General features: G+C 38.9%; 1 protein-coding gene across 1 annotated transcript in view; it reads right to left on the reverse strand.

Moving 5' to 3' along the window:
* Positions 1 to 22232, reverse strand: part of CFAP54 (cilia and flagella associated protein 54) — a 122398-nt gene that overhangs the window by 78614 nt on the left and 21552 nt on the right. The window contains exons 15-27 of the mRNA XM_063134983.1: positions 21113 to 21263; positions 17561 to 17631; positions 16755 to 16883; positions 14421 to 14571; positions 12285 to 12359; positions 12064 to 12185; positions 11393 to 11563; positions 7246 to 7338; positions 5389 to 5574; positions 4043 to 4185; positions 3299 to 3446; positions 1448 to 1603; positions 1154 to 1276 (exon numbers count right to left, since the gene is read on the reverse strand). Coding sequence (XP_062991053.1) covers positions 1154 to 1276; positions 1448 to 1603; positions 3299 to 3446; positions 4043 to 4185; positions 5389 to 5574; positions 7246 to 7338; positions 11393 to 11563; positions 12064 to 12185; positions 12285 to 12359; positions 14421 to 14571; positions 16755 to 16883; positions 17561 to 17631; positions 21113 to 21263 — 1719 coding nt within the window. The remainder of the gene's footprint in view (positions 1 to 1153; positions 1277 to 1447; positions 1604 to 3298; positions 3447 to 4042; positions 4186 to 5388; positions 5575 to 7245; positions 7339 to 11392; positions 11564 to 12063; positions 12186 to 12284; positions 12360 to 14420; positions 14572 to 16754; positions 16884 to 17560; positions 17632 to 21112; positions 21264 to 22232) is intronic.

Here is a 22232-nt window from a genome sequence, read left to right on the forward strand (position 1 = left end):
CTAATGGTATTTGAATATGTCCTAAATTAGACTACTGAAATTTATGGCACAATAAATTGCTGCAACAAACTAGCAAAGCATCCATGATAGCCATAAGCACTTGATTTCTGGAATTGCAAAACTGCTTGTAGGAAGCACAGCCTATCGTGTTAAGGACCTTGTTGGCAGCTGTAGCAAAGGCTTCTGCTCCTATTAGAAATGCCATGTTCATGCTGGCACAGTGGTTCCCACTCCACTTCGTTCCTGTAAATTTAAACAGCTCTCCAAGTCTTGCAGAAGCAGTTCAGAAAGTGGAAAGAGTTGCCAGCATTAAAATGGAGAGGCTAATATACAGTTTGTTACGAGACAGGAGGAAAAACCACCACAATTTTATGTTTCCCTTATGAGCGCCTTGGTTACACTTTGTCTGAACATAACCAAAAAGATCTAGCTGCATAGAGCAAATGACCATTTTTTCCAGTAAGACTCCCCATTTATCACAGAGAACAAACTAACCACCACCACTTATTCATCTATTACGTGACTTGCAGAGATCATGAAATGCCAAAATCTCAGTCGAGTTCTAACCTGAACAGCCTTAGTATACCACCTATGAACTGGCCATCAGGAAGATGATCTTTTAGGGCACCTCCTTCTGGAGGTAATTTGCACTACCCTGTACATCTTGACAGCTGTTTTTGCTAAGTGATTTATTTACCTGTACATGGTCCATCTAGGACCATCCCACTGCAAGTAAAACGTTCCTCTCCATGTTGCCTTTCCACAACAGAATTTATCTGAGGGTTTTTTTTCCCCTTGGAGTCCCCATGCTCTTTTTCCTTGGGGGATTTTCCTCACACAAGACTCTTGTTCTCCATTCTGATACCTCTCATTCCCTCCTCCTCCTCCTCCTCCTTCTTGACATTAAGATCAATAACCCGTCTTCTCCAGTATCCAGATAGAACATAGGAATGATTGGTGATATTTCACTGCTTCGTTCTTTTTCTCTCTTTTCCTGTCTTTTTCCAGATCTTACTATGACCACTCCTGTTTTTGCTTCCCTCTCTGAAGCTGGTTGCACTGTGCAACCGCACCACAAAACCTCAGCCCCTCCTCTTCCTCATCCCTTTTTTAAAAAACTTTGCTAGTTAACCATTTACATTCATATAAATACCTTTGCTGTGAAAAAACAAAAACAGGCTATCATGTGCTGTATACTCTCATAGCATGCGGTTGATCTTCTTTGCAATGTAATATTTGGGATTTCTTGAAGAACAGTGAGACACTTAATAATGATCTGAAAACACAGGGATAGACAGTCAACATCAAGGCTACAGAATATTGCATGAATGGTGTGTAAAAATACATGGAAACATAAAATTTTCAATCTGAATGTGAATTGAATCAGTGTGAGTGTCTTAGCCCCACCTACCACCAGCCCCCAAGGGGTTTTGCGTTTTCCTCTTACCTGAATGACAGGTCGTGAAGGAATCTTGTGATAGATCAAAGGAGCTATAAGTCCATAACAATGGACAACTGACTGTAGGGCATAATGTACATCATTTAGCAAGTTACTGAGTTCAACCGCCACTAGCATTCGGCCACATTCAGCTATTCTAGCAACCTAAAAAGGAAGGTATATTTTAATCCCTACATTTATATCACATCACAGGAATAAGAAAAAGGAATTTAATTCCAGTATTAGAAACACTGTATGGCACAGAATCTCTAATTTTCATTTGTTTCTAATTAGTCTACTTATAAATGTAACTATCTTCCTTAAATCTCAGAGAGGTACAGTTTATCATATTGTAATTTTGAATAGACAAATGTTTCTAATGCCTGGTTAATAAAGAGAAGTTGACAAGGCACAAAACCTGCAATTTGGAAAATGTGAATATAATGTCTGCCACCTAATGGGTGGAAATGCAATGGTAACAGCTTAAGTGTCTGAACCTACAAACCTTATTCATGGGTAGGAGATCATTTAAATACAGAATCCACAATATTGCTTATGCTGTTAATATACTGGTCCCTAAATTTAAGGTGTCTGAGTTGTGAGTAGAGGAAGGGGATAAAATACAGTAAGTTTCTTAGGATCTTTTACAATCTACCAAGACAACTCACATTTTGTACCCATCCATTCCTTACTACTCTGCCTTAGATAATGGACATAAGTAAACAAGGCTAATAGGATCAAAGCACTAGTTTATCTACAGATCCAATAACTCAACCAGAATAGACTTAGAAATTATTTGGTAAGGTGTTGTGAAAGGGAAACAGTTAAAACATAAGGAATGCTCCCTAGCATACAGAGCTCAAGAAAGGGGTAGACAAAAGCAACTAAGGCATGTAATGTATTAATTCTTATTAATCCAAAGCTAAAACTACTGATATACTTTGCATTTGTTTGTGCTTAAGAATATAAGAAAAGTCATGCTGCATCAGTCAAAAGACCAGTTTAGGTCAGCATTCTGTTCGCACAGAGGCCAACCAGTCACCTATAGATCTGTCTTATACTGCCTCCAATACTGTAGGTAATATACAGCCCACAAGCTACATATGTCATTGATAGCCTTATCCTCAAATTGCCTTTTAACACCATTCAAGTTGCATCCATCACTAAACCTTGTCACAGTAAAATTCCATAATTTAACTATGCACTCCGTGAAGAAGTACTTCCTTTTATCTTTCCTGAATCTGCCACATTTCAGCTTCGTTGGATGATTTCATGTTCTAGAATTACGAAAGGGAGAATTAGTTTTTTCTACCCACAGTCTGAACCCAAACATCCTGGGTTGGATTCCGCAATCCTCCAGAGCAGCTTTTCAGAAGTGCTAAGCAGCTGCAGGAGAAGGAGTGAATCAGCAGAAGTGTTCTCCCCACTCCCAATGGCAAGAGTGCAATCTAGAGTCAACCCCTTGTTTATATCCTCTGTAACCCTGTTCCCCAATCCAGTCCCCTCCTTATCCAGTCACAAGGAGTACATAAAGGGAAGCTGATTCACCTCTGCTCAGATGGATTCCCTAAACATGGTCCTGAACGTAGACCTTGCCCACCACCTTCTAGCTGGGGCCAACTAAAAGCAAATTTAGGGACTTCATAGCCCCAATCCTGTTAAACTACTCCCCTAAACAATATTGCAAATGTTGCTTTCCTGTCCAAGTTATATTTTTAACCACAACAAAACATCTATCTTACAGATAAGGTAATTCAGCTCAATTGTAATTGTTTTTTTTACAGGAAAGTGTGTTTGTGATAAAAATGTGAAGATCAAAAAGAGTAAGACCAATCCAAAATATTGTTACGCCACACGTACTTGTCTACTATACTTAAGTTCATCAAGACAAACAGAATCACAATAGAGAGCTCCTTCATTCACACTGATGTCAGTAATAATAAAAATGGTCCTGATGAACAGGTACAAGAGGTTTGGAGATGCCCGAGAGAGAGCTTCAGGAATTAATCTACAAAATACGCACAGAAAAAACAAACAAACACACAATATAAAATATAAATATTAATATCACACACTAATGAGTAACAACATAGAAACTAGTTATAATACCTCAGACTAAAAGGAATTGCTAGTTCTGTGCTGGCTGCTGGTAAACTCTTTGGATGGCGCCCAAGTATCCCCCAGCCCTGCTCTTTCACACACCACATCACCCAACATTTCTGTGCTATGTAACATTGCCTCTATACAATGTATGATGAAGATGGCTATTGCAGTGGCTGCTTCACATTAACAAAACCACAGGGACTTAAATAATGCTAAACATCGGACTCACTGCTATGCTTCAGATTATGAAATTATGCTGGTATATTGTCCTTGTACCTGAGCCTACATAGTTATTTGCCAGCACAGGGGCACTATGAAAGATATTCAATATAAAAGAAAGTATAATTAATAGTAAGCTAATTTTATGACCCTGAATATTTGATAATTTTCTTGATTTTTAGAAATATTTGCCATACAAACTATAAATACTACACAGTCTACTTATTTATTTAAAAATCTACACATCCATCCATTAGTACTTTAAAAATCAGCTCTGTTTACCTGTTCTGAGGTACACTTAGAGTGCTGCTTACAGAAGCAACTGTTACATTAGCAACAGGAGGGAAAGGTAATGTGACAAAATTATCCCAGAGTGGTTGAAATGCCTTCTTGGATAATGCATAGTTTTCAATCTGAAAAGCAGACTAAAAGAAAAGAATAATTTTTAAATACCTCTCCAATGCATATTAATATGCATTAATCAGTATTAAAGCTGTTATGTTTATTAGTAAAAATAAATGTAAAAATAATCATTACTTTTCTTGCCTTACACAAACCAAAGCAAATACAACATATAAAGAAATGTTCTTCAAAATGAATGGTGGAGACAACAACAGAGAAGGAGAAACAATTTTACATGTCTTATTGGTCTCAAATAAGGTACATGAGAATGTTGAAACTACTGAAAGGGAAGAATTGATTGATGGTGGAATTAATGAGGTCACAAATCCTAGATGACTGTGAACCAAAATACATCAAAATGCAATTAGATGTAAAAGCACAGAAACCAGTCACTTAAGTATGCTTGCAAATTGACATGACTTATGCCTGTAAAGATAATAAATGTCCAAGTCTGATTTACAGGCAAAAAGTGTAAAACCTATTCCTCTACATCCTCACACTTCTTTTCTTCATCTTTTTGTAGAGGCTTCAAAGAGAGTAATTTCTGATTGGCAGAGGCCTCAATTTCTGTTTGGGGGAGTCTTCACTAGAGATCTCCCCCACCTGCTACCTACTCCTTTTCTCCAAGGAGTCTTTTTCTGTCATTGGGAAGGGGCAGGAGATGGAGAAGAGCTGGTGCTGTATTCTTTGAGCCCAATTTTCAAAGAATCCCTTTAAGGGTTTCGGAGCATTCAGTGTAAATGCTATGCATGCAATGCATTTTCAGGGTGAGTACAAGACTGCTTACCATCCCTAATTCAGATATGACATTTCTTGTCCACCCAACTCATCTCAACTATACTCAGGCACATGCTCTTGTGTACTAAATACCTAATGTGTGATCTCAGTTATTTATTGGCAGCAGCTTCCGTGATAACAGGGGGCACATAAGTAAATGCTGTCCCCCATTATTTTTGAGGCCCCAAGATAAAATATAAGAAATTTAGCTATGCCATATCCACTGTTATCTTCATTTTGTGAGTGCAGATTACAAGAAAATGGGACCCACAATATTCTTTGAAGGCACTAGGGAAGGAATTCTATTCTGTATGCTATTTAATACAAATAGTGTTTGTACTTCCAAAATGCTAGCGAGGGAGGTAGTATGGTAGTAATATTTCAAAACAAGATTAACATTATTATTTTTTTAAAAAAATACAAAACAGTTCATTAACAACATACAGTACCTGAACTAGGTATGCTCGGACAGTAGCAGCTGAAAGAGGAGGGTATGCAAGAACTGGCATAGTCGTTTCTCCAATGCTATTGCCAATAAGATTTCCATCTGAGTCATATGCTGCAACTGCAAATATGTACATTTGGTTGGGCTCTAAACCTTTTACTTCTAAGACACATGTTTCATCAACTGGTACCTAATAAAGAATTCCTTTGTTAGGACAACAAATAAATAAATAAACATTATAGTAATTGAAACCAAAATAAACAATGGAGGCACCAAGCATTTAGCAATATGGTTATGGGGAAAACCTAAAAAGCCCCTACAAGAAATATGCAGATTACATATTATATCCAAAGACCTTTGCCATCACCAGGAATTAGTGACCTGGCTGATTCCTGACTGAGAGCTCCATTTGGTTGGCTTCTTTATGGAATAACTGTCAATTTCCTTATTGCCACTCTTCTAAACCTACAACAGACGTAAGCAAACATCATAGCAGGTATGCCTCTTCCCATTTTTAAAATGGTGTTCTCCATATTTATTCTCATCATTAGGTCAAACTTTATCACTTCATTTGAGAAAAAATAAGAACATTCCATTGGACTTGCAGGGACTACTGTACAGTTAGTAGGTCTGGATAATGAGCCCTAATCGCAGCACTGAGATATAACACCACAGTCCTCACAAGTCTTTATAATTATACAAAAAGGTACATTTAATGATTCACTGTGCAGAAACAATTTTATTTTCTTATACTACTAAGTCTTAGCTCCATCACATTGTAACTCCTATATGATATCAGCTTCTTGCCATTAATCGTTGATACACTACAAACAGCTTAAAAATCAGGATCATTATTTACAACTCTTTTGTCATTACCCTTTAAAAGTAGAGTCCTGTCAGTTTAGTATTGATTAAAATATCTAAGACTAGATCTATCAACTCCAAGGTCACAATTCCTTTATTCTGTAGATGATATTATTATTATTATTATTATTATTATTATTATTATTATTATTATTATTATTATCTGCTGGTACCTTAGTAATTTGTCCTCATCTATAAGGTTAGACCTTGTAATACTAACCTGAGTTAATCACTGATGCTTGCCATGTCTCATGAAGTATGAAGAGACTCATCGTCAATATTTTCTAATAATTAATTCTTGTCTTTCTCACCACTATAACTTTGGTTCTCAGTACAACACAATGTGTGTTAGTTGCTAGGCATGTAAACTGGTCTGAGATGAAGGTGGAGATTAGAATACTGGCGGCTGCTTCGCTATGGCTGGATTTGCACAATCGCAGGAACAAATCATGCACTATGGGTTATTTCCCACCCCCATGCGTGCCGCTTGCACACCTGGTGTTTGCTTAATTACCCGCACTGCATCACAGGTTGCCGTGTCATCCAAGTAAAGCACATGGTGCAATGGAATGGCTTCTAACCCACCCCACAGCCCCTACTAAAAGCCATGGCTTGTGGAGTGGGTTAGAAGCCATGCCCACAGCACTATGCCCTGAGTTCAGACGGCACGGCAACCTGTGAGTCAGCGCAGGTAATTAAGCATATAGCAGGCACATGCAGGGGTGGGGGAAACAACCCCAAATGCATGGTTTTCCCTGTTGATCATGCTAATATGGCCAAATACTCAAACATAGATAGAAAACAGTGCCATTTCCTTATGCAGCTCCTAAGGAGAAGGGGAACGCAGGTGTAAGGTTGCTAGTTCCCCAATCACAGTCTATTATGTTTTCCACCCTCTCCGATTTCAGACGGTACCTCTCCTGCTCTCATTAGCAATACAGTTCAGAAGGAGGAGACAGACATCTTTGCAGAGGAGCATTATTATAAAGGACCTTACCGCTTCTGCTGTGTTCTTAAGATTGTAATTATTTAACCGGACTTTTGGATTACTTCCTCCAGCTACACATCCAAAAATACTGTACCATGAAACCTTAAAAAATAAACAGACAAATGCAATATATGAATTTTCTATCATATTTGAAATTGTAATCCTAAGCATACTTAGCAGGAAGTAAAACCTATTCAGTTAAATTTCCAAGTAAATGTGTGTTTAGTGTTAGTCTAAATTATCAGACAGTTAAACTGTAGATTACTGGGAAATATTTTGCAAATCATCATGGCTTTCATCCTAAAATAAATTAATGTTCCAGTGCCCCCTAAAAAGGGAGAGGAGCTCACCTGAACAATGTAAGAGGGGAAGTGGAGATTCTGATCCTATGGCTAACTCAAAGCCATGTGTATACACTATGACCATGGCCACTAGGAGCTAGGCCACGCCTTTTTATATACTTAATACTCACTATCAAAGTATTTGATCATTTTAATCATTTTAACCCCTAGCATAGCTTATACAACTGTGCAAATTTGATGTACAAGCAGCAGAGCAGAGTTTCTAATTTTGTAACATACAGGCGTTAATAGACTTGAATATTATCACCATCCCACCTTCAGGTTTTAGACATAAAAAAGAGTTTTTTGGTTTACTAGTTTCCAATATGGGAACCGCTCTCTGGAACAATATATTTTTCTTTCCAAGCTTTTATATGAACTTCTAACTTATATGAACTTCTAACACAGCTGCAAGGGAAAGCCATGTCTTTAACTATACTGAATATAACAAATTGACAAGCCCAGAAATTCCTGAGCTTGTTTAGATACTGAAGCCTTCTGTGTGCCCACAGGAGCAAACACAAAGGGCTGGTTCACAAGTCACAATTACCCAATTCTTTAAAAAAATCTGTGAGCAAGCCAACATCCCCGATTGCTTTTGCTTTGCTCCCCCTGCCAGAGGGAACAGTTAAATGAACCAGAGATTTTCCATCCCTGGCATGGTTAGCATGACATACAAAACATGAATTCTGGCTTGTCTCTCCCCTAACAAGCAGCATCACAACCCAGGTTTTGTTCTTGGGTTATGACTCTGGCTTGTCTGAGCATAGATAAGGTAGAGTCAGACATCACATTAATCAAGCTAGGGACAGAAAGTCTCTGGTTTGTTTAGCTGCTTCCACTGGCAGGAGGAGCCAAGCAGGAGTGACTGAGTTGCATGCAGACTCACTTATGGTAACCCAATTTTTTAAAAAAAATCTGGGTTGCCATGCCATCCGAACACAGCCACATATGACATCAATAGTCCATGTAACATACTGTGCTAGTTGTAAAGAAAGATATACTCATTTTAATTAAAAATAATAATTAACAATTGAAACAGGCACATAACTCCCATGCTGAACTGCAATGACCTTCTATCTAAATGTTTTATACACTTATATTTCAATAGGATTTAGGACATTAGACCTTATAATCAATTATTTACTTCCTAAAAAGTGGTGCCAGAGTGGTGAATGTTCTGATGTACCAAATATGTGCAATTTAAAAAAACTGTTGAAAGAACACAGAAAAGGATAAAAGTGATTAGATTGTACCACCTAGTGGTGAATTATTTATATTTGTAAAAAGAAGAAATAGGAAAAAGGAAAAAAAAATACTGTGCAGAAATAATTGCGCTTATGCACAAAGCACTATTTTCCCTTTCTCTCAATATATAAATGTGAATCGCTCATAGAGCTTTGGCTATTGGATGATATAGAAAAGTAATAAATAAATAAATGCACAAAAATGTCCACTAACAAACCTTAAATGTTTAAGAACTCATTAAGACGTAAGTATCTTGTACACTTACGATGAAAACTGCAGTGATAACAAACTATAGTTTGTTAACCATGAACAACCGACTGCTCACAATCCAACAACAAACCATGAGCTTAAAAGAGAAGCAACAAACGTAGTCTGACAGACTATGTTCCCGACGAGGCTTGCACAATGTCGGTCGAAGAAGAACTGAGGGAATAGGCGGGAACCTCCAGAGAACATGCACCTTGGGATGGTGGATGGGTTCCCACCTATATTCCTCAGCTATAGAACATTCCTGAACTGAGGCTCCACACAGGCACAGAGCCCATATGTGTGATGCACAGAGACCATAAAGAAAAAAGACAGGTTGCTTACCTGTAACTGTGGTTCTTCAAGTGGTCATCTGTGCATTAACACATTGTGGGCTCTGCGCCTGCACGGAGCCACGAATCAGAATACTTCTACAGCTAAGGAGTAGTGTTTTGGCAGGAACCCTCCCCCATCGTCCTACTGCGTATGTCTGCGTATGTCCCGCCCATCTCTTCAGTTCCTGGAGACCAACTTGCTGAGCTCAAGGCCGAGAGGATCTCTATCGATGTTGGTAAGTCACCAAAGAGGGGACGGTGGGAGGGTTGTGTGAATGCACAGATGACCACTCAAAGACGCATTGGTTATTTCTCGATTGGACTACTGCAACCTTCTTCTTACTGGCCTTCCTTCTTCTCACATCAGTTCATTGGTTTCTGCTCACCACTCTGCTGCTAAGATCATCTTCTTGGCTCGCCGCTCTGACCATGTTACTCCACTTCTGAAATCTCTTCATTGGCTTCCAATTCACCTCAGAATCCAATATAAACTTCTCCTGTTGACCTACAAAGCTTTTCGTAGTCTAGCTCCTTCCTATCTTTCCCATCTCATTTCACACTATTGCCCCGCTCGTACTCTTCGCTCCTCTGATGCCATGTTTCTTACCTGCCCAAGGGTCTCTACTTCCCTTGCTCGGCTTCGTCCATTTTCTTCTGCTGCCCCTTATGCCTGGAATGCTCTTCCAGAACATTTGCGAACTGCAAGTTCAATCGCAGTGTTTAAAGCTCAGCTAAAAACTTTTCTTTTTTCTAAAGCTTTTAAAACTTGATTTTGATCCGGCTTTTATACTGTTAGTTTTACTCTACCCTGTGCCTGTTTGGTGCATTCTCTTCCCTTTCTTATTGTTTTATTGTGATTTTATTAGAATGTAAGCCTATGTGGCAGGGTTTTGCTATTTTATTGTTTTACTCTGTACAGCACCATGTACACTGATTGTGCAATAATAATAATAATAATAATAATAATAATAATGATGATGATGATGATGATGAACCAGTTACAGGTAAGCAACCTGTCTTTCTTCTTCGCATCACACATTATGGGAGATTAGCAAGCTGACTTACTAGAGGAGGGTAGGTGTCTGTTACGACTTTTGGCAGGAAGGAGATGTCCAGATGGAGGACAACTTTGTCCTTGTGGAAAATGAGGAAGGGAGTATCAACACAGAGCGCACAGAGTTCACCTGCTTGTCTAGCCGTTGCAATGGTGACGAGGAAAGCCACTTTCAGTGAGTAATCTTAGGTCAGTGGTGGCGAGGTGTTCAAAGGTCTCGATAAGACAGCTTTGAGCACCACCGACAAGCTCCATTGTGGGATGCGGGATCGGATTGGGGGAGCAAGGTTGTTTATTTCTTTAAGGAATTGCCTAAGGAGAGGATGGGAAAAAGGGGAGTGGCCATTGATGAGAAGTTTGTAAGCTATTTTTGCTGCTCAGTAGACCTTCAAAGAGGAAGGCTTGAGGCCCTTCTGAAAGAGTGAATGTAGGAAGGACAGAATTCCGATGATGGAGTTTGCTTGAGGCTCCATATCATGGAGTCTACTGAACCGAAGAAAGGCTTCCCATTTTGCCTTATAAGCTCATCTAGTAGCCAGCTTTCTAGCTGCTAAGAGAATGGCTTGTATCTCTTCTGGTATGGAAGGAGGCTCCAGCAAATCCTCCATGCAGTAAGATGGAGGGTTTGAATGTCTGGATGGTGGAGAGATCTGCTGTGTCTCATCAATAGTGTTGGGGAGAAGGGTAATCAGATGTATTCCCCTCTGGCCATCTTGAGCAGAGGAGCGAAAGAAACCTGAGGAGATGGGTGGGAACCCCTCTAGACATGCGCAGTAGGATGGTGGGGGAGAGTTCCCGCTAAAACAGCGCTCTTAGTTATAGAAGTATTCTGAGTCGTGGCTCCACACAGGCGCAAAGACCATAATGTGTGATTCATGAAGAAGAAGCCATGTTTCAGAAACATACAGAGAGAGCATACTAAAAAGCATTACCTTCACAGGTGAGGCAAATGGTGCTGGCTTAAATGCCATGGAACAATGTGACCTAAAAAGCAATATAGGAGGAGGTGGAACTTTGCTTTTCACACTACTTGACGGTTGTCGGAAAGTGGCACATAATGCATTTTGTTCAGCTTCTGCTTTCCGAATTAGAGTGAGTGCTTCCTGTGATATAAAGAAAAATCCCAAGAAAAAAGTTATTTGACTTACACAAACAAGAATGTATAAACAGAGAATCATAGAATCAAAGCATTCAGAGAGAAAAAATGTAGGGTGTGATATGCCTGGACAGGATATTTGCCACATGAACTGCTAGTGACTTTTAATCAAGGAGTTGGCATACCCTATTCCAGTGATCTATCAGTTTCTAGCATTTAAACCCAAACCTTTCAATTCCCACTATTTGAATCAGTTATTGTGTGATAGAAACAGACTCACCCTGTTCGGATTTATGATTTAGAGCAAAGATTTCAGGGTTTTTTTTAAAGTACACCTTTAAAAAAATCCAAACATGCTTACTGCTACCATTCATTTTAAACATTTATCATGCTAAACACTTCCTCAGAGTCTCCATTATGTGGAATGCCACTTCAATTATGCCAGTAACAAACACAAAGAAAACAATGAATAACATGAAGACTCTCATTCATTATAATGTACATTACCTCAAGAAGCTGGTTTGGAGAAGAACTGGCTAATCCTACTGGAAGTATCAATGTCGCTTTCTGCATCAGGTAGAGAGCTTTGGACAATTTATTCTTTTTTATTTTATCCATTACATCTGGTTCTGTAAAATGATTTTTAAAGCAAAGTAATAAATCTTCTTCATACCAAGTATGTTGTTTCCATAAGAATTTTTTTACAAGTATATATTTGGTTCCATTACCTGTTAAACATCTGAAATGGCTTACATCCTTTGCAGGTGTCTTGAATTTAATATTTTTGCTGTCACTCTGAATGTCTACAAGAAAGGGAATATTAGTTTATATCTCACACACACACACACACACACACAGGTAGACATAACAACACAGTAATTTTAAATATTTAAGACGCAATCCTATGCATGTTTAGACAGAAAGAAGACCCACAATTCCTAGGCAGCCATGCTGGAGCATGCTTAGGATGGTAGGACTTTTTCCTGTCTAAACATGCATAGGATTGCGCCCTTTGCGCTAAATGTTTCAGCTTCCGCTCTCATCAGTAGCTTTGATGTAAAATAGATATCAAGAGTGGCAGCTTGGAAAGCTTGGAAACTGGAATTCCTAAGAAGAAAAAACAAGTGTGAGTGATACAAACTTTATACATTGTCCTCCAGGTTAAGGCTTTGTAGTCCTGAAACTACATATCCAAAGGTTCCTTTTCTATCATGCACGTCAATTGGTATGTACAATTGGAACATAAGAACATATAATTGCATAAATGAATGCATAAATCACATTAGTGGAAGTGAATGTTACTGATTGTCTAATGAAATAAATTGTGTGGGTAACTGTGTTCTCAAGAGAGGTGGTTTATTGGAGATAACTACAGATAATGCAATGGGCTGATTTAATAGGTGTGATCCTAGATTGCAAATACTTTGAGTGCTGTTTTAACTAGTAATTTACATAAACTGAGTGGTTACATAAACTGAATGTGATACAATGGCTTTCATAATAGCATATAATGGGGTAACTGACTTTCACAATCTGGTGGCTACAACCTCTCTACTGCACGTTATGGGTTGTAGGATGGGTATAACGCCCTCACCCCATCGCACACCAGGTTCAGACAACATGCTAACCTGCATTGTAACATGGGAAATACTGCAAATGGTGGTTGTATGCGCAGCATGTACAGGGGTTAGGAGAGCAGCCACGATGATTGCGTTCTCTGCTGCAACTGTCTGAACCCAGTCAATGAGTCCCAGATGACAAAGCAAAGGCTCCTGAAATGATGGCACAGTTCAGGAGGAAATGGTAGCCTTGCTGCTCAAACACGTGTGATTTTATGGTTTTACGTCTTATTTTGTATTTAATTTTTTTAAATCTTTATTTATCGTAAGTCACCAAGAGAAGTTTATGTTATATGGAAGCATGCAAGTGATATTAATAAATACGTCTAGGTTCAGGTTTGGGGTTAGGGTACAGAAATGTAGAGTGCAGAAATAAGCTACTTGATTGAAAAACATACCAAAGGGTACAATTTCTTTCCTTGGGTTCCTGGGTGTCCTCCCTAGCTTTCTTGCAGGCAGACATGGGGTGGCCTTTCAAATGGCCCCTCCGCATTCTACCATGAAAGGGACCCTGGTGGGAATCTCTTCCAGTCTTTTCAGAAGACATTTCCAACCAAAGGGCATGGATCTACTGGCTCGTTGGGGTAGGCCTTCTTCCAGCATCTTGCTAGGTCATTTCATCTCCCCAGTATTTGGCAGACTTTTTTTTTTCCTTTTAAGGCTAATCCTGTCCTGCCAGGTAGCACCAACCCCTCTCCTAATCTCATGGACCAACTTTCTTTGCTAGTGACATGGTTTTTGATCACTACAAGGCTGCAGCTGAGGAGGCTGCATAGTGTTCGGAAACAGTCAGGTGAATCCCCAATCGTCCAGCTACACTCTAGATAAACACTCCAGTGTTTTAACAGCACAAAATACAAAGCACTGATGACATTTTTTTTAATTAAATGTAAAAAAAAACATTCAGAAATGATGCGGTGTTTAACATTACTGATTCGTACACACTATCAAATAGATGCCTATGACACTCATTCATCCATATTTCACATGGAATAAATAGCCTTGAATGGTCTAGATAGGTGGAAGAATCTATTTTTTGTTAATAAAACTAAAACTAATATGTAATATATATGTAATGAAAGTACTACCTTTACAGAAGTAATCTGGACCCACCATAATACATTAGTAACACTGAGTATTTGGTTAATTACAAAGTTTTGTGACATATAATTATAAAGCTGCTGGGTGAAATTTTGTTACGAAAAATAAGGTCATATGGCATCAGTTAATTTTAGTTAATCATACCTTGTGCCACATTAAGTATTTTAACAGCTATTCGGTGATGAGCTTGAATAAGATCAACATGTAGATCCATAATAAAATTGTTTCCTATTGTTGATTTCTCACTGGTATCTGATGGGAAAGATCTATTCAAATTCTCATCATTTTTAGTCATCTGATAAAAAGGAATTTAAAAAACTCAATTGGTAGGAAGCATTTTTCAGTATGACTATTCAAGATGCTTTTTAAGTATTTGTTTTATTGTTCCACAAACTTAACTTAATAGAGAACAATTATTACATCACAAATAAACATAACATAGTTGCAACACAGCATGAAAACAAAAACAAATAACATATATGCAAGATACTTCAAAAGATATAGATATAGCTATAGACAGATATAGACGCCTTCAGCCCATTTACACTATTCCAGTAAGCCTCATCATCACATATACCATGTTTGCCTTAGTCACTTTAATTTTGTTTTGACTCAGAAGGCATTTCAATTTTTAATGCAATTTAATCACCAATTTTCTTTTTTCTCCATCTTACAAAATTTTAATACAGCCTAATTTAAAAATCACAGGATAATGTAAAGATCATACCCCATTACCTCCATTATAACATTTATAAGTATATGTTGACAAATTCACCCACTATGAAAACCATCAGCATTACTCCCTCCAACATTTGTATTAAATACATCCAACTCAAGTCTCTTGAAGATTTTGGGATGAATTTGCAGTAAGCATTATGAATGATGTTCTATTTAAATAGATATATACATATAAGGACAATTCCATTTAAATAGACATATGATTATGCATATAAGAAATAAGAGAACATTGTACTTTTCCTCCTAATAACAGAAATTTGCATTTGCACATGAAGATTGATGTCCTATTCCTGAGAATTTAGTTAACCATGTAAGTTTTATTTAGAACTAGTGAGCTAGGTTCTGCAAAGAATGTACAAGTGACATAACTCCTGAACAGAAGCTCACCACTTATGCTGAATTAACAAAATAGAGATGGAACAACAGAAAAGAAGCCATAAGTGTGGAGAAAAGATGGGGAGGAGTGGGGGGACATTTTAGCCAGTTTGGGGAAATATTTTGAACAAGTTTGAACATGGAGCCTGCAAAATGTTTTCTAATTGTGACCAGAATTCCTGGTTGCTTTTGCTCAGTTAAGTAATCAGTTACTACTTTTGCTATAACGGTTTGAAGTCATTCCAGTCCTCCTGCAAGAGGTAAGGGTTGAAATGCATACATTTTGTCTGCATCTATTAAGGAACATAAACCATGTCCTCACCAAGTCAAATGTCTACAGTTGGCAATACATCAACTGTATTTCCATAGACGGGCTGTTTTTCCTCAATAGCTAAGGGAGCTATGTCTTCCCACCACCTTTGCTGAATAGTAAGCTAGCTCTATGTGATCTGCTGTGGGAGCTCTCTGCTGATACTTGTAGGTCTGTAAGTTGGTTTGCCTGGAACAGGACATGTTTGTAGTAAGCCAGCCAATTATTTTCTTTTATCTTTGTCCTGCTACATGCAATAAAATATATTTGCTAATAATATGTTTTAACAGTTCAATACACTATCACTTGAATTCCTTTTCTAATATTGAGGCATTTGTTAATCTATTAATTATTTTAATGTAACTAAATATTAAAAATACAGGTGGCACACTGCATCTTAGAAGATGCATTTCTCTCTCACTCTCACACAGGAAAGTATACCTCTTCCAAAATCCTGAAAAAATCAACTAAGATTTTTGCTCGGTGGTGGGAGGAAGAGAAATTTGCCTCAATCAACAGGGGATGATTTTGCTTACAGTGGAGCTGGAGAGTAGAATTCACCACTACTGAAGCATGGGAGAGCACCTTAGCAGAGGGAGCACCATCACTTTTTTCAATCTTTTTTTTTCCAGTTTGAGAGCATTAGAAGAGCTCTAATGGTTCAGGCAAAACTCTATCTAGTCCAACATTCTGTTCTCATGGTGACCAATCAAATGCCAGAAGGTCAGCAGCAGAGCTTCCCACTCATTCTCCTCAGAATGGCACGCTGAGGAGAATTATTTGAGAGACACAGAAAGTGCAGCTGACAGGTCCAGAAAAACAAGGAATGACCAGTGGAAAGTTACAAAACTAGCTTGCAAAGAGAAGCGGTGGGTAACAATAACAGGTGAGGTTTACAGACCGCACACTTAAGCAGTTTAGAGGTGATGGGAAGAAAGAGAAAAGGATGAAAGCTAGAAAGAAAGTGGGACACGGGCAGGTTTTTAATGGATTGAGAAAATTAGACTGTAATTGTCTACTTTCTTATTTGGCAAGTATCATCTTGAAGCCCTTACCTTTTTGCAACAGTTATCAAGCACTGATGTTCCATCGGGTAAAACAGTTACCAGGCGAGCTCGATTCATTGCACTAATTGCTCTATCCAGATACTCATAAGCCAACTGTAACTGTTCCAGGGGGGGTTTCTGAAAAATGACCAATACAATAGATCAGCAAAGAAAAAACTGAAAAACAATTAATTTCCAGTTCTAAGTCTCAAGAACTAAAAGCATTCTTCTCCAGCTTGGATTTTTATCTGCACTAAAGAAGAATCAGGTATCTTGTGATGTATGACTCTTCTTTGAGATTAGTATTGTGAGCACCCAAAAGCTAGTTTCTGGGCTCAAGCCCATATTCCTAGTATTTTGCCTTCCTCGGGAATGACTGGTTCACACAATGTGATAATCCACACTCAAGGTTGAGTATGGGTTGCATGTGGGTTGTCGTGGTTTTTTGTTCCAATGTGGGTTATCATGTTGTCTGAACCCAGCTGCACTAACAAACCATGAAGAAAACTTACAGCTTGTTGTGAACTGTAAGCTGTTTGAGTTTAACTAACCATGGTTTGTTATCACAGCTGGATTCAGACAACACAATAGCCCACATTTTGCCAGCAACCCGTGGCTCAACAACAACCTATACTCAACTTTCAGTGTGGTTATCGTGTTGTGTGAACCCAACTGTCTTTTGTTTTCTATCACGCAGTTAAAAATACAGTGATGGTTTCACTTTACTTTTGTTTACCACAGGTGATGCCTATATTCTAAATTATGTATACCCTAATCCATAACAAATGTTAGTATAAAGGAAAAGGAGATTACACCTGTATTAACGAAGGCTTGTCACCAATACAGTATTCTGAAATGTATGCAGAAGCATTTGTTTCTGTTATTTCTGAAAAGAGAAAAAACAAGTTAGAAAGATAATATATTATACTAACTGAAGACTTCAGCAGTGATGAAGTCCTCTAGTTTTTTACCTTAATTCACAATTGCAAATACTTCTCATGATCTAAAAATTTTGTTGAATATATGCTGTTCAAAACTTGGGAGTTATATGTCAATAATTGCCATTCAATGCTAATGATAGTTTAACTGTACACTATTTTTCACACAGGCTAATGATAAACAGATTGACCCTGTTTAGACAACACGCTAAGCCACCGTGCTTAAGCACTTTGAGCTAAACATTATGGCTTAGCGTGTTGTGTGAACCATGACTTAGCGTGTCATATAAACCATTCCTAACTATGGTGGCTACATAACCATGGTTTAAACACGCTCGCTAATCATTTGCTGCAAAACGGTTAACGTCCTAACCATGGCTTAGACTGCTGTCTGAACAGGCCTATTACAGACCCAGAGAACCACTTCTTTAATCAGTGTTGCTTTTTTATTTGGTATGTAACTGAAAAATTAGGAAATATTACATTCTGAAAAGCCATAGTTTTCTAGTGTAAATACAAAATGTAGAAGAAGGAGATGATGATGATGAATTTGTTACATTTTTATACCACAAATCAACCAACTCCTCTGGACAGTTAACAAAACACTATAAATTATTACAATTCAAAATACAATACAAGAACATAAAAATCAATTTAAAACTAAATCAGTACACACAACTAACATTAGATCAGCACAAAGAAAGAATTAAAAACAATATAAAAACAACCTCAAAAACACCAAGGGAAAAGATAATTAGTGTCCAGATCTAAAATGCATTTTAATTTAATGTAATTTAATTTAATGGACCTGGGAAAATCAGGCTTCACCTGGTGTTAAAAATACTACAATGTACATTTGTGGAAAACTGGTTGGACTTTTTCACATTTATTAATATGAATCCTGGCGAACCTAGACCTCCAATGACTCAGGAATCCTTTTGGTCAGAGGTTCTAACTTAACCTGCATCTTTTTCTGTACCAGAAAGTATAGATTTGTTTAAGATTTCTATATTTACTAAGTGCTTATTGAAGGAATGAACACCCATGCTTTTTTATAGTGGTGCTGTGGGAACATTTGTATTGTTGTTGAGTGTTTTCTTTTACTCTGTGTGTTTATTGTATTTGTCCTTACTTGAAAATCAATAAAAATAGTATTAAAGAAATACTACAATGTAGGCACCAAGTGAGCTTCTCAGGGGAGAATTTTCTGTACACTGCAAGCAGTATATAAATCTGTCAAGGAACCCATAACTCAAATGATATGGCCCACAGCCTGGGGTTATATCACTCTGGCCTTGTGTTGTCTGAAGTTAGAGAATATGTAGGAACTTTGGTGTTGGGAACCATGATTAAAGGACCCCTTGCAGAAATAGGCTGTTATCATAACAAATGTAGGAAGTGCGTACTGTGAACACTTGTCTTTTCAAACCCTTTACAGGTACCCTGCCTCAGTAATCCTCCCCACTCACAAACACCCAAAATTAATCTTCAGCTGGGGATTCAAGGACAAAACACCACATGCAGGTAAGCAAGAGAAAGAGTGTAGCCCAAACTGGAGAAGGCAAATCTGTCCTCAGTCATACACTACTTAGATCAAGATTGAACTACTGAAATACCCTCTACGTGGGACTGGCTTTAAAGAGAGTTTGGACATTGCAAATGGTACAAAATGCAGCCGCTAGAAAGCTAGTAAACGCAAGGAGTAAGAGTATTTCAGACCAGTTATACTGGTTAACAATGTGCTTCCAGACTCAATTTAGAGCCAGGCAATTAAATAAATAGGATGAGTGTTCCATGGTCACCCTCTCCAACACTGCACTCCTAGGTGTGCCTGTGGGCTCCTCCTAGCCCTTTTTACTTTATCCAGGGCTTGAACCTGGGATTTCAATCACGCGAAACTTGTGCCATCCTACCCAGTTTTGCTATCCTACAGAGCACCTCAGCCCAGATGTATATGGTCATGTCTCTGGGTTGAGTAGCTAGGGAAGAGGAAATGGCTTGTAATGAATGTGTCTCTTTTCTGCTGCTGCTGTGTGTCAGGAGCTGCTGGGGCTCAAACTGGGAGGCTTTGTGGGGGGGGGGTGTCTGTGACTGTTCCATGTGGTGAGGCACCAAACTCCATATTGAAGCATTTTGCCTAGATAGTTAGTATCTTCAAGCCTGGACTGACCCCACCAAAGTAGGCAGGTTCTTGTATTATTTGCTTGTCCTTCAGTCCTGACTTCTAGCTTGCTTTTCAGTCCTGACTCCTGGTTTGTCATTCAGTCATGACTTGTTCTGTGGTCCTAAATACTGGCTGTGTCCCATGGCTTTGAGTTCTGGGTCCTGGCTGACCTCAAACCTTCAGCCAAGTCCACATTTGTTTTTGTTTTTCTTAATTCCACATTTCCCCAAGACAGGACTTTTACCCCTCTCCAATTTCCTGGTGAGCTATGGTAATGGTCATGAACCTGTACACTGTGAAGGTACAATTGTGGCCTCTTTTGCTGCTTCTCTTTGTGCATTCCTTCCCTCTTCCTGGCATAAAGCTTCCTCTCACTGCGGCATTGGGACTTGAACCTTTCTTCTTGGATTCTTCAAACCTGCCTTTTCCTAAATGAGTGCTAGAGCTGGCTGGCTGTTTCACTCGACTACAAGTTATACTTTGCAATTTGAGTGTGTGTGTGTGTGTGTGTGTGTGTGTGTGTGTGTGTGTAAAGATGCATAGAAAATTAGTACACCGACTTGTACCAGGTACACCACAGTGGTTCACACTGCAGAGTAGGGCCAAGCAACTCTGGGAGGTCTGGGGGGCATTTATGGCTCCAGTCTCCCCCCCTCCCCTGGCAAATACTCCCCCAAATATTCTTTTAAGAAATTGCATCTGCAATGGCTATGAAGTGCCAGAAGAGTAAAAAATAACTTGGAAACCTTTTTAGCGCTCCTTAGCCACTACGGTGCCTTTTAAATTAATTTGGGAAACAGCAGGAGCAGCATGTGGCCCATCCCAACTGTAGAGGATGCAGTGGTGTCCTTGTATCTGCACTGTTGTATGTGTGTCATGGAGAAGGTTGATATAGAGGAACATTCAAGGTACTGCAGTGTGGTTGGGGTATGTCAGCAGTGTTTCCATGGATGATGAAAATGTGTATGATAGTCTTGCTAGTGCTGTTATTTTGGGAATGCATAGAATCATGGGTATCTGATGCTAATGTTAGAAGGCCACCAGCAAAGAAGCAACAAAAGACTGCCCTGCCCAAAGCAGATGTAGAATCATGCTGTCAAACACAGTAAGGCACATTTCTGTATGGCCTTATAATTTGCTTTCTATATCAACTTTAGATAATAGATACTGAGGGTTCTTTAATGAATTATTTTGCCATTCTTAGAATGTTGTATATACACCATTATCAAATGTGTAACCAACCAACGTTTTCTTAAGTAGTATACCTGATGTGGTTCCCGATTTGATTGTGAAGTCTGAAATATTCTCCATCACTGAAGCTAGCCGTAATGAGACTTCGGCCATTACCACAGCATTGACGTCTCCAAGATTAATGGTATGAATTACTTCATTAATTATATAAAGCATATGGATCCACTAAAGGGAACAAAATAAAACAAGATTCTTAGAAGTTACTTTAAAATTCACTGATATATTTGTTTACAACCAATGAATATTAAGAATGCCAAGCAGACAGGATGCTTACCTATAACTATTATTCAAAAAGCCCTCTGTACAATCAAATACATCAGTTCTGTGCCTCAGCAGAACAACATTTAGAACTTTAGAGCTAGGCAAATGAGTTTTAGTGGGAAGTCTGCATATATGCTCAAAGGGGTGTGACTACCACCTTCCTCCTCAGTTCCGAACTGACTGCCATAGCAGGTATATAAGGAGGCACCAGAGAAGTCAAAAACACATCATCTGCAACTGCACAGAACAATACTGTCAGATAAGCAGCCTGTTTGTCTTCTTCATGATATTGGTACAATTCCACATATGGGAGAATAGCAAGCTGACTTATCCATAGATGGGGCAGGTAACATCAGACAACTATAGAAACTCCATACAGTCCATCAAAAGGAGGCACCCACCTGACCCTGAACATTCAGTGCAGAGTGTCTGACAGATGTGGGTGGGTGGCTTGACCAAATAGTGACCTACCATAGTTTGTCATGTTCTCTAGTCTCAACTCTGCCCCTGGCTCCAAGGAATCTCAGAGGGGGAGGAGGCATCATTCAGTGAGCTATCATCTGCTACTCCAGGGCCTTCCAGTGTAAAGGATGTAACTTTACCGGTCCCCTCAGAGTCAGACATCAACCCACCCACCCCATGCAGTCCTCACTGCCGCCATAAAGGGGCCAGCAACTGCAGAATCTGGCAATGCTTCTTGGAAACATAGACAACTCCTCAGATGGGAGCATGGGGTAGGGTGCTAACAGCAGATCCAGACCAAAGAGCCTTCAGAAGGCCTCAACATGTTGCTGAGACAACAGATCTCCTTGATTAATTTCCTGCCAGCATCTGTCACAGTGATCTGTCCAGCGTCCTGACCAATTCTACCTT

Source organism: Elgaria multicarinata, chromosome 9, assembly GCF_023053635.1.
Source record: "Elgaria multicarinata webbii isolate HBS135686 ecotype San Diego chromosome 9, rElgMul1.1.pri, whole genome shotgun sequence".
Lineage (NCBI taxonomy): Eukaryota > Metazoa > Chordata > Lepidosauria > Squamata > Anguidae > Elgaria > Elgaria multicarinata.